The following is a 13,141-nucleotide window of genomic DNA, read 5'->3' on the forward strand; positions in this document are numbered from 1 at the left end:
GTGCAGTTTTCAAGTGCTGCAAAAAAGCAACACCCTTACATGGGGCAATCAATCAGGAGAAAATAATCCAAAACAAAGGAATTCTGTTACTAGGAGGAATTCTGAACTAGTGTATGTATTTCTTTTCATTCTAGAGTTTAAGAATGAATCATGTAGCCTTGCTGTACGGTACTGTACTTTTGTTTCTACATTAGAATGGAAATTACAAAATTATGTCATGTTAGCCCAGGGGTCTGAATGTGCAAGTAGCACAGTGTGGGGATCCAAATAAACAAAAAGACACATCACTACAGTAATGCTTGCAAAGTTTAATACGTTAATATACATCTGTCTCAACACAACAAATGCAATTTGAAAAAAACTGAAATCATTTTGTACATTTTGCCCCAAGCATCCGTACATCTTCAAGTGAGTTTATATATCCATGACATCCACTCAGAAGGAATCAGGCTACAAATCATAACTTTAATTCTTCATGTATATATATTTATAAATAAAACAGGCCACTGTGGAAATGACATGATACAGTCAAGTGTTGCCTGGCAGAAAGGCTTAATTTAAAGCAAAATGGTGCATGCTTTGGCTTGTGGGGGAGGAGAAATAACACATATGATATTGTTTAAAAGCCACGTGCTTGATCGGATCTTTGACAGCTTCACAAGCAATGGCATCAACTTCAGGCAGGAGCTTGTTTGCACTTCATGTAAGAAGATGTCTGACATTTACAGACAGCAGCGTGAAGAGGACGAGGAGCAGCGTAAAGCAAATACAGGCTCGGCGCTACAGTGACGATCACGTCATTTCTTTGTAGCATTAAAGGCAGCAAAATAATGATGTCGGAATGTCAAGGAAGCCTGATTGCCTCATCCGGTGCAGAATTGCGTGTGTGCGCGCGACAATTCATCATAACTCAAAAAATAACTCTTAGCACTCGTCCAGCTAGTTCCACAGCACACAGAAAGCACACGTTATAAGCATAGCATCGGTTTAGTCAGAGAAAAAAAAAAGTATGATGGGAATCAGTCATTTGTACAAAATAATGATTAAAAAAATGTAAACAAAGACTGCTCTGCTCTCCCTAGGAAGCACAAGAACCACTTTCTTTCACAGTAAAATACAGCATCACCTGTCACCGGGCAGAATAAGAACCCAGAGAGGCGAGTTGGTGGGGAAATTGCTGTATGTATTTTATTTTTATTTTTTTATTTTTTTAAAGCAGTCACACATGGCCAGGGAAGCGCAATCGTGCCAGATAAGCAGATGTGTAGTTTGCTGCCATTCATGCAGTGAGGAGGGCTGAGGGCGGAATAGAGAGGTTAACACTGCAACAAGGCACAGTGCTAACCAAACAAGCAGCTCTGCCCCCCCCCCCGAGTAAGGCAACATTTTGACGAGATGATGGAATGGATGTGGTCATAGTGTGTTGCGTGTTATGCCTCAAAAGCAAGTTCCATTTTGATAATACAGTGATACCTTGGCTTAGGAGTTCAATTTGTTCTGTGACTCAGCTCTTATTTACTCAATGTATTATTTATAATTGTGAGCGAGATGCTAAATGCTGGGCGGATGTTGTGAGGTAAAACAATTCATAAGACAAGGTACGACTAATAAATAAAACAGATAGCGTTATGAATGAAGTAACAAGCTGTTGGCAGTTTGATGACATTGGTGTGTTGGCATAATTTGGCAGAAAGCATACAAGAAGTGGTTTTGATTTTGGGTGGGTGGTTGGGTGTTCCCATATGCCTGCCTGACGCATTTGGATGGAGTTATCAGTGCAGGGTGGTCCACTGATGGCATCAGCGGTGCTACAAAGTGGCAGCAGATCGGGCCTTTCAACAGGAACCCGGTGGTTCTTTCGTAACACGTTGCGAGGTTTTCAAGCAAAACTGAAACGCGAAGTGGTCATCAGGTTCTTGGCACTCTCCTTCCCATTCTTTTCAATCTCCACCACTGACACAAGGGGCTTGGGGGAATGTTTACCTGCTTAAAGTGCAGATAAGGGTTTCTGTGACGCTTAGCAGCTGAGGTCCTTTGTCGGTATCTTTATGTGTCACTGGAGGGAGAACAAAAAGACGAGATCAGGTGGCACCAGTAAAAGGCCAGCCCACAGAGGAAAGGACAAAATACATCATTTGGAATAAATTGAAGAGAAAAAGATACAGCGGACTTGTGTTTCGGTACCTGAGGATGCGAATAAATGCAGATTTTTTTTAAAACACCTCAAATATATTTTTTATTCCCTTAACGCAAATATATATATATTTTTTTATGTAAAACGCTTGTTGAATTTTCATCAGTTTCTTTTTCTTTCTTTTTTTAAATATTTCCCCATGATACTAGCTTGGCAATAGCCACATTGATTTGTGCTTCACTCGAGGGAGTTCTCCACAATACCAGTCTGCGACTGCTCCGCGTTGATTTGCTTGGGAAAGGCGGGGCATGCTGTACAACACTTTCGTGCGCACGTCTACCTAACTTTTGTTTTGACCAATCACGGCAAAGGATGAAAATGTCGTCACCGACATACTACTAGCTTGTGACTAGCTGATATCATGGCGTTGAGTTCATGTTGTCGGTTTTGCAATGTTGATATGCAGATACAAGAGACTAATTCAGCGAGAACAGAATTAATTGCAGTGTCCACGCATTCGTCCACCGGTGTCGCCATGTTTGGTTTGTTTCTTCCCACGGCTTCGGCGCTTCTTGTTTTCGTCACAACTGCATATCCCGCCCCCAAATACAATGTCGCTCTGTGATTGGTCCGAACCACCAGTGGTTCGTATCGGTGGAAATCAATGGGAGCGGTACAAGATGGATTCTCGGGAGTTTATGATCTCACAAATACCGCGAGAATACATCTTGCGAGAGCAAGGTTACCATAAGGCATTTCCAGATGAATAGCAGGGGTCCACTGCAATATAAATTTTCTGAAAGGGCATTAAAAATGCTTCCAATGTTGTATACATTGTGGCAATCCAGTAATATTTAGTGAAGACATGTCAATTTAAAGATCAAGAACGAAGTAGCTAAAGAATGGAGAGACAATGTTGGTGAAATGTACTCAATAGCAAACGCATACGAGCACGTATCAGAAATAAACACCACTTATTTCCCATAATACAACAGTTACAATCTTAAATTTTCATAGCAATCATTAATATTATTGAAAAAAAATGTGTCTCTCAAAATGTTGCTTGACTTTCAAATTATGCGCAAAGTATTTCTGACCACTCAGATGTGGCCGTTTAGTGTTAGCCTAGCAACAATGTTTTGTTTATGCCACGAGGGATTGTATTTGCGCCTTTTGATTGGTTGATGTGTAATATCACGTATTCGCCCATACATACACATCTAATACTGTATATTTCTGTCACTGCGTATGTAACTACTCTGATTACTATAAAGGGTTACTCTATTTCAAGATTCATCGTCGTCTCAACATGATGACAAATATTTTTCGTTTTCCTATTGTTTTCTCGCATGCGGGCCACTCCAGCGGTTAAAAAGCTCCTCGGCAGCTTGATAGAAAGGAAGGAGATGAGCAGACAGTGTAGAGACGTGAGGAGGCACTTACTTGTCCTTGACTTGATCTGGGACGTCGGCGGCCACCAGCGCGGCTCGATACTGCAGCAGCACGCAGCGGACGCTCTTTACGAAGCCTTTAGAGAGCGGGAAGAGCGGGAAGCCGATGTCCGGGTAGCCGCCCTCTGGGAGGAAGCTCCGATAGCTCTTTCGCCGCTTCTTGGGTCGTACCACCGGCTGGCTGAACGCACCGTCGCCAGCAGCGGAAACCGCTTCTGACGTGGCCGAAGCGGCGTCTTTGCTGTCGTGGTCCGAGTTCTGACCAGTCTCCCGCTGAGAAGTGGACGCAGTGGACGGACTGAGTCCTGAATCCTCCGGCTCCTCCTCTATAATACTGCCTCCCGCCTTCCGTGGGGTGCTGTGCGCCGCGGCCATGGGCGCCTGCTCCTCCGGAGCATCCGCGCAGGAAGCTTTGCCGTGATGCGCTCTGGAGGAGACGTGCGACGCGTAGTCCCTTTCGGCGGCGTCATGCAATTCCAGCCAAACTTCCAGGCGGTGGACCAGACGCCAGCCGTTGGTGACGAAGTGCTCCCGGATCTCCAGTTTGAAAACCTCCACGGGATTCTGGAGCAGCTGCGTCATGGACTGGACCATTTTGATCAAGGCCATCTCGTTGTAGCAGCGGCTGTTTTCGTACCCTTCCTGGAGGCCGCGGTCGCTGTCGAAGCCCGCCTCGTTGTAGTAAGGCTCGTTGACCAGGATCAGACCTGCCAGTTGACACACCGTACAATGTAGTAGAATGTTTTCAAAACGCAAAAGCTGCAATATGGGAGAAGATGGATGAATGTGCTAACCTTGTATGGAGATGAGGACTTGCAGCAGGCTGGACTTGCTGGTCCATCTCTCAGTGCCCTGTTGATAAAAACCAAGGATGAAATGATGAGGGTGCCACTGAATATTTTAGCCAGATTCCCCCGCAAACTCCTAAAAACATTGAACTGGCTAACACTTACCCTGCCGATCCAGGTGCCCAGCAGACTGACGCAGACCTTGCCGTTGTTGTAGAGGTTGGGATTGAGGCGGCCGCTGCACTGAGACAGGTAACGAAAAAGGGGCGGCAGCGCCGGATAAATGTTAGGCAGTTGGATGTCGAATAGGAACAAGCCATCCTCGTAAGGCGTACGATTTGGCCCCTTGATCAAAGCCGAGAAGAGGTCCTGTGTGGGAGGAAGCCATGACAATGCAAAATTAAGAAATAATGGCATTTAATTTAGCCACCAACTCAAGCAATTCAACGCAAAATCATATTACAATGCGATACAATTGTCTTGCCAAAACGTTACCGAAGGTTATAGGCAATATTGCACCCCTAATTTTGAAACAGTGAAAACAAAAAACTAATAGGAAGGAGTACCAAAAAAATGTTAACAATTAACAATACTGTCTTTGATGGAGGCATGCAAAATATTCAACTTAGATATCACAATGTTAAAACAACATATTTAATGCAGCCTAAAAATGTTAACAGTCATGTATGTGGATAACAGCAATGGCAGAGAATCAGGACAGCAGTGCTGGTCAATGAATTTGATTGACGACTAACATAGGTGGCCTCGGGTTTTTATGGCAGTGTGTCAGCAAACAGCAATTTTTAGGTAATTTTGCATGAGATTGCATATAAGCAATATTTTTAAGATGAACACGGTGAGGCACTGATGTTGTTTGAAGGTCAATGGTTTACAGTATGTAATCAAGCTACTAACTATTAATCTAAAAAGGCAGCCATTTCGTCTATCTTTCAGGATTGCCAACCCACCATGCGATCTTCAAAGGTTTTGACCATGATGCCATCTGGCAGTGACGTCGCCAGCAGAGCCATTTCCTTCCTTACGGTGCTAAAGAACTTTTTGGCTTCAGCTGGCTGAAATTCCATTTTGTGAAAGGAATGCGTTTCTGCAAAAGACAGATGGGGGACATGGAGAATTTTAAGCTGCCAAAGAGATTGAACTCATGTATAATTGATTCCTTTTGTAGTCACACCAGCTTAAGTCTTATCAGCTGGCTAAACCCAGCCAGGGTTGATCATTTAGAAGAGAGTCTGAAGTGCTGTATGGTAAGGTTAGCAACGTAGCATGCTTTATCTGGTTTTCTTGACTGACTCATGATTCAGAACCAAAAAAAGCTTAAAAAAAGAATTCTAATATGCATCAAACTCAAGGCTGCCGGCTAGGCAACGGAACTTTTCCCTGGCTCTTCAGATGGAGTCAAAGCACTAACACATGCCATTTTTAGTGTTTTTATAGCATTATAAATTCACACTGTTACTGTTGCACTGATCTGCATCATTTTATTGCCTAAAATGTGCATTTTGCTCACTTTCTAAACTGACGTGAACTACATCATGACCTTAAAATCGCACATTTATCACAGCCTGAGGACAAGCTTAACTACACCGCAGCCAGCGATGAAAACAGGTTTGACTTTGAAAAAAAGAAGAAGAACATGTGTACCTGGCGCCCAATCCAGCACAGAGAACACTTCACCCTTGGCACTCGTAAATGTGACGCCAGGTTTGCCTCCACTCTGTTGGCACAGTACAGGTGTGTCACTCAGAAAGTCAGTGGGCCACTCCTGTCCAGCCACCGGCGTCTGTGGCTCCTGATGGGGTTTCTCCTCTGCAGGTCTCTCAGCCTGAGGAACCAGTTGGAAGGACAAAACAAAAATGAAAGCGGAATAGAAATCAAATCAACACGATGACTGATTGTCAGAGCATACCTTTGTACCCGCACCCCCGCTTGCTTCTACTACAGCCTCCATTTTCTCCTCCTCCACGATGGCCACAATATCCAACGTCTTTCTCAGGTTCTCCTGCAGCTTCTTGAGGTCATCAAGGAAGCGCTTTTCCTTGTTGGGTTTTTCGGGGGCTGATGGCGGCGCGGGACTTACGTTAGCTGCCGAAGCCGGTGCGACCGAGGTGGGGGATGTCGGTGAGAGGCCGGTCCAAAGCTGCTCCACAGTCATGTTCTTCAGGCTCTCCAGGATCCTCAGGGCTTCCTTCAACTCCCGGAAGCCTCGCGAGGCGCCGTCTTTACTTGGCTTCTCGGCTCCGTTGACAGCACCTGCTGGAGTGCGCCATGAGACACATTTTGTTAGAAAAATGCAATGAAATTTGAATCTTGACATAAAATGTTCTACATTATTCTTTAAATTAGAATCTCAAACCCTCACCTCCTCCAGAAGCTGAACTCGCCACTACTAACGTTTCACCTTCTTTTCCACCGACTGCTTTCGTGGGACTGGTCTCCCCGACTTTGTCCTCCTCTTGAGGGGGAATGATGAACATGGACGTGGGGGTCGCCGTCTCCGTGACGTCCATATTGTCAACATGGCTGTCATCCTCTGTGGTGAGGCCGTTATCAGTCTCCCAGCTGTCGCTTTCGTCTTCCCACTCCTCAGTGGACAGGCCGCTACTCGTCTCGTCCACAGAGTCGTAGTCCGTCTCCTCGATCTCAGACTCCACACAGTAAAGATGCTGTGTGGGATTTCAAGAATGTCAGCAACTATGATGGCAATAGCTATTTATTTTACTTCTCAGTTTAGCGATTAGGTTGTAAAGGACCTGTGGGAGGACGATGGTCATGGAGTTGTCCGCCCACACCACCTCCACTTTGCTGCTCACATCCACCCTGGACACTTGGCCGACTGATGTCTGAGGGTGGGGGTATGTCGACATAATCATAAGACAAAAAGCATGTGAGGAGGCTAGTACAAAAACAACCAAATAAATGCTATGATATGGCTAATTCACAAGATTCTAATTCACCTAATTTAAATACCCCTTACCTCATTTTCACAGTCATTCTCGCCTACTTCCGAGTTCCATATCCTTATGACAATATCAGTGGTGCGGAAGTGGAAATCTGGGTGGTCCGTTATGTCGTAGACGCTGACATCTTCCTCCACACCAATAACCTGGAGGCAGGGGAGAAAAGAAAAAGATTAATCATACTAATGCATTCAACAATGTATAAACAGATTCATGATGAGTAATAGCGTTTTTGTTTTTTATCAATCCGTGCGCAGGTTTTCGGACTGACCTCTACATCGTCACTGGTGGCGTTGAGTTTGATCCACTTAACGACACATGTCCTGCCCTTGTGGTCACCAGACTGGATCACACCATACACACCTGTGTCCTGGAGGACTTGGGCTATAGTGAACAACAAATAAAAAACATTTTTAACATTTTATTATCATGGAGATTACAAACCTCTATTTGCAATGATTTATATAAAACACATTATTGAAAATGGACTAGCAAATGTAGATTAAATAATGGAAATACATGGTTACTGGTCATGTATCCAAAAGCAAACAGCTTCAATGTGAATTGCAAAACTGTTGGACAATGGCTTACGTCGTTTGTCTACCACAAAGTCGCCAGGGCAAAACTCATGGCCGTCTAGATGCTGGATAGGGATGAGGTCATTTGATCGTATCCCTTTCTCCACACGTCCGTCCTTCCACATTACATCAGCTGTAGTCTTGGTAGATACAACTTCCACAGCCACACTACACATAAACACACATTGTGTCAACCCAAAAAAAAACTATAATCATACTACAGTAGACAAGCTCTTAACGCTATAAGATGTGCCACCAATATAACACCCCCATGTTAGATTCTGGATGTTGTAATGTGCAGCACTTTTGAATTGTTATGTATGAAAGTGCTATATACTGAATTTAAATTTAAATTTTGAATTGATGTCTCCATTTTTACACTTTAAGACAAATTTAACCTGTATATTCTATAATGAATACACAAATCTATCAAAACTGTTATGAAGAAATTTTGTATAACAAAAAGAGGCAGCCCAAACATAATGAAACTACAGTATGCTACATCTCACCTGTCTCCTGGTTTGAACTCGCGGGAGAACTTGGTCCTCCTCTTCTTGTGTTTCCTCTTCAGATTTCGTATAGAGAGTGGGATGCTTTTCTTGCGGTTCGTTCCCAGGCCGCCGCTTTGTGAGGATGCTGTCGAGCTGGCCGATGATGTCAGAGAACTACAACACAGGTAGAAAAAGTGACTTTTTTGCGTTACTCTATCCCATGACAGATTTAACAAATAGAACAGCCCCGCCACACTAGTGGTAGTCGGTAGTGCAAAAACTTATCTTTAAGGTCCAGATTTCTGTTGAGCATAGTTTTCTTACATTTTTTTTTACAAATGTTAAGTCAATGGTAACGTGTCAACTACTGATTTGGTGTGCGCTTGACAACCTGTGAGTGAAAGTTGCAAAATGAGTATAGCTAAATTCGATTTCCTAATTAAGTAATCTCGCCAAAGGATTGTCAAATCAACAAGAACTATTCACTGATAAATCCATAAAAAGCTTGCTTTTCAAAAGGAGTTGTACTCCCTAAAGTAAGCTTTTTATGGATTTTTCAGTGAATAACTTTTGTTGATTTGACCGGCTTTTGGCTGGATTATTTAAATATGAAATCGAATTTAGCTATACTCATTTAGGAACTTAATTTGTTAAAAAAAAAGAAAGAAGACATTTTGGTTTGTATGTGCGTATCTAAGTTAAATCAAGAGGCGCTGCCAGACCTGGCGTCGTCCGTGTCTTCTGCTGCTTCGTCATCAGCGTCGTGCTCGCCGTGCTCAGCATGCGCGTTTTGAGTGTTCTGGGCGTCAGGGGGGTTCTGATTGTTTGGGCAGTTATTGTCGTGAAGGGAGCCATCGGTCTGTTCTGATTTGTGCTCGCCTGTTGAAATATAAAAATAAATTGGCAATTCAAAAATAATGTTTGACATGACAGTAAATACCACAGAGTAAGGAACGTAATAAAGAACTATAAAAAAAACATGTAATCAGTTGTATAATGCCCCAAAACAATTCATTGGGTTACTTTTCTGTGTAGTCAGAGAACAAAGTACCACCTTCATCTGTTTTCCTGGATATCCAACACCATTTGTCAACAAACTATTCCCTCAGCTCAGGGCTTCATTTGTGGAGAGTCTATCTGACAGACTGCTCTCCCAGGAATTTAACGCTCTCTGACACATTTAGTTCCCAAGCACGTCAGGGAAGATGTGAGAAGAATATGCTTTTTTTCTGACCATGACAAATGTATAAGGACTTTGGTGTGTGCTGAATGACAGTATTGTTTGGTACCTTGTGTATCGACGTTTTCTGTCTTCTTACCAGAATCCTTCTTGAAAAATCTTTTTAACTGTAACACACAGGCAGGCATGCGCACACCACACACACACACACACACCCTTGAGTGAGTTTTGCAGGGATCACATTTGTATGGATTGACAGCTAAAAGCCTAAAGATAATTATCAGTGATGCCTCATGTAAGATAGACCTTTCTGACCACAGGATCCTCTTGCAGGACAGGGGTCCTTTCAGGTCCTTCGAATGTGATGCGTGTGGCATCCCCATTAGCAGGGAACACATAGAGACCTCTGTCTCCAAGCTGCCTCTGGGTGTGGTCATAATAGCCTAGGCGTCTCACCCTAAACCCGGTGAGGAGAGCAAAATTACACACAGGGCAGTGCACAACACAAACGATCTGCAAAAAAAAAAAGACTAGACTCTAGAGCTACATTACATATAGTTGTTGATCAAGTATGGTGTGTGGCTTCATTTGTATCAGTGAAGAAGCAGACCAACCTGCAAAGATTCTCCTGCGTGATGGTGCAGGGAGGAGGATAGATGCTGTCAGAGCCTTTTGGGGAATAGCTCTTTGTGATCCACGTGACCTTCAACTCCAAAACCTTGACCTGAGTAAACCACATTAATACCAGTGATAATGGCAGACCCGTGCAGTCGTAGCAGTAGTAGACAAACAGGCGTTAATGTCCTTAATTAGTGAAGACGTCATATTGATGTCATGTTAGTCAGTACGGTGCGATGTTTATACAATTTTAATCGATTTTTTACATAATAAATTAGTTATTGACCATAACTTTGGGGTACTGTTGTGTTGATGTGAATGTACAAAGGTATATGATAGCAATATACTGAATATTTCCTACTTGAACAAAGCGGTGTCTGGAAACCCACACAGGATTTTTTATATTTTTTTCCTGCAAGGTTGTCATTTTGGAGGTAGGGGGTATTCCATCGCTGACATTAATGATGTATAAAATATGAGTAAATACGGCAACTTTAGCCTGCAGTACATGCCTTTGTCCACACAATTTGGTATCTAATTCTGCCAATTTCCAGAGTAACCAATGGAATAATCAATTGGATAACACTGGTCAACAAATGTTGACAAAAGAGAAGCAAGCACATTTTTCTAGAATATTTTTTTGTACAAATTTAGAATCTGCCCTTGTTTTTTCTCGCTAGAACATCAGGTTGTCATAACAACAATATATGTAATATGGAAATATATTAAGTAGTATTTATGTAGGTGGAATTTTTTCTGGAATGTCATGGCGATAAATTACAACGCATCCTTATTGCGCTAGCTTTTATAGGTCAAACTTAAGAAATGAAAATCTCAGAAATCCTGATGTGCTTTAAAAAATACAATAAAAATAAAAGTGGCACTTAGTATCTTTTTAACCGTAGTCAAATATTTTCATAACTCTTCTGATGAAAGATTGACTAAAACTAGCTGAATGGTACCTTTGCCATGGGCTGAGGAGGTCTGTATCATTTTTACTGGCACTAAGCAACTTTGAGGAGGATGGTAGGAACACTGCCACACAAAAAAACTACAAATGTGCTGTATGCATTATGGCATACGTCACTTCCCCCATTTGTTACAAAGACAGAAGTCAATTTGAATGTCGATGCATGATTGCTGCTTTCCTGGCAGGAGCTGCAAAACAACTGAAAAGTTTTGTCTGAGGAGACAAAAAGGAAAAAAGGAAAAGGGAAGATGCCCGGATAAAAGGACAGTCAAGGATCAACATTGGCCCGGATTTCACTCGCTAGCATGAGCTAAAAAAAAGAAGAAGAAAAATGACGCAATGCGCTTGTCCTCATGGGAAATGTTGTCCATATGGCACCGCCATGATCAACGTAAACTGAAAGTTTCTTAGTGTTGCTTTAAATTAGCGCTAAAAATACATTTAGGGGCACATAAAGCCATCTCTAATTAAAATTAGCTGTTTACCAGTGTAATCGCCCCTAAAAAGATTAGTGACAGGCTGACAGCCCGAGTTCAAAGCGTGTGAAACAAGTAGTGGTTTATTGTCCGGAAATAAAGGTTTAGAATATAAACATAGCTGGTTCATATGAACAGCTCATCAGCAAGCTCTGTGGCAAAGCATGATAATAATCCTCAACTGTGTTGGAGGAGGGAGACATCTAAAACCTGCAGGAATCCAGCCCGAGGACTGAGTTTGCCCACCCCTGGTTTATATATTGCGCCAAAACAGGCTGATATTATTGAAAATCAATATCAGTTTAATTTTGCTGATCAAAAAAATACTTCTAGTGAACTTGTTAGTGAAAAATGGACCCTCTGGATGCTATAGGTCTTTTAAGCTTGCAGTCAACCCTGCACAAAATGGTAAAGGTTCACTTTACCTCTTCCACCACTGCCCTGAACTTGCAATTCCTGCAGAGGACAGGTTTGACCCCTGACAGCCACTGGACATTTGAGAAAACTTTAGAAGGACCAATCAGGACCTGGCCAGGATAGAACCCGTACTCCTCGTCAAAGAACAGACCCTGAAAATCAACAGTAAATGGTTGAGCAAGCAGAAAATACAGCACAAATTAAATGTTTTGATAATGAAATGATCATCAAGTCATTGTCTGAGATGCTCATAAAATGACAAAACAACAGCCAAATTAGGGTAAATTAATATATATATATATATATATATATATATATATATATATATATATATATATATACACACACACACACACATCTGCCATGTTGTTAATCACTATCTGCCATCTGGCTTTGGCTTCACAATACACGAAGCAGAGGTAAAGCATGTAATAAGAGCATCATACCATACCGGATCACAAACATGACGACTGACATCGTACAGCTTGGCGCCATCTTCCACACTCATGGAACATCTGGAAGACGATGAGAAAAAAATCAGTTGACACATAATCACAATCACACACAATGGCACACAAATAAGCTTACCTGGCTCCATTGGAGAGCTTGAGGATGATGTGATTCGTAAAGTCGTACACTTTGCCTAGCCAAAAGTCATAAGCTATGTAGTCACCGTACATAAAAGACTGGGGAGGAAAGAGAAACAATTTAAGAATTAAAACAAGACATTTTTATGTAAGTGGACTTACATAAAAATGTGTGATTGATTTAATACTGGCAGGAGTCGACTTGGCTTGAGGTGCTGATGGGAGACCCATTCCTAAAGGAAACCCTTTTTTTTTTTTTTTTTTTACTTTTTCAGCAGCTTTAGTTGAAAACATGATTTATTTTATATGGCTGACAGTATTAGGTAGATACACAATTAAACACAATGACTACAATATTAGTGGCAGCTTGACCTTAGTCACATTGGTGCCGCTAATGTTCACCATCACCCTTATCAATTTTACAATTGTTGGAAAAACATGGCAAGTATGAAATTAACAGTATCACTAAGTTG

At 42.2% G+C, this 13,141-nt stretch overlaps 1 protein-coding gene across 5 annotated transcripts in view; it reads right to left on the reverse strand.

The window, feature by feature from the left end:
- Positions 1-296: 296 nt before the first annotated feature.
- The window catches only part of ube2o (ubiquitin-conjugating enzyme E2O), a 21,322-nt gene continuing 8,477 nt past the window's right edge, over positions 297-13,141 (reverse strand). The window contains exons 4-24 of one of the 5 annotated variants that reach the window (XM_086082358.1): positions 12,670-12,767; positions 12,533-12,596; positions 12,090-12,233; positions 10,215-10,324; positions 9,907-10,057; positions 9,710-9,767; positions 9,143-9,299; positions 8,439-8,594; positions 7,943-8,097; positions 7,623-7,735; positions 7,369-7,497; positions 7,145-7,234; positions 6,754-7,057; positions 6,472-6,647; positions 6,301-6,402; positions 6,036-6,216; positions 5,342-5,478; positions 4,539-4,742; positions 4,380-4,437; positions 3,578-4,292; positions 297-2,056 (exon numbers count right to left, since the gene is read on the reverse strand). In XM_086082358.1, coding sequence (XP_085938484.1) covers positions 2,047-2,056; positions 3,578-4,292; positions 4,380-4,437; positions 4,539-4,742; positions 5,342-5,478; positions 6,036-6,216; positions 6,301-6,402; positions 6,472-6,647; positions 6,754-7,057; positions 7,145-7,234; positions 7,369-7,497; positions 7,623-7,735; positions 7,943-8,097; positions 8,439-8,594; positions 9,143-9,299; positions 9,710-9,767; positions 9,907-10,057; positions 10,215-10,324; positions 12,090-12,233; positions 12,533-12,596; positions 12,670-12,767 — 3,312 coding nt within the window. In that variant the 3' untranslated portion in view covers positions 297-2,046. Of the gene's footprint in view, positions 2,057-3,573; positions 4,293-4,379; positions 4,438-4,538; positions 4,743-5,341; positions 5,479-6,035; positions 6,217-6,300; positions 6,648-6,753; positions 7,058-7,144; positions 7,235-7,368; positions 7,498-7,622; positions 7,736-7,942; positions 8,098-8,438; positions 8,595-9,142; positions 9,300-9,709; positions 9,768-9,906; positions 10,058-10,214; positions 10,325-12,089; positions 12,234-12,532; positions 12,597-12,669; positions 12,768-13,141 lie in introns of those variants that run through there. The other 4 variants (XM_086082357.1, XM_086082354.1, XM_086082353.1 and 1 more) reach the window with 4 other exon arrangements.

Source organism: Leptonotus elevatus, chromosome 8 (assembly GCF_054856555.1).
Source record: "Leptonotus elevatus isolate MCC_2025b chromosome 8, RoL_Lele_1.0, whole genome shotgun sequence".
NCBI lineage: Eukaryota > Metazoa > Chordata > Actinopteri > Syngnathiformes > Syngnathidae > Leptonotus > Leptonotus elevatus.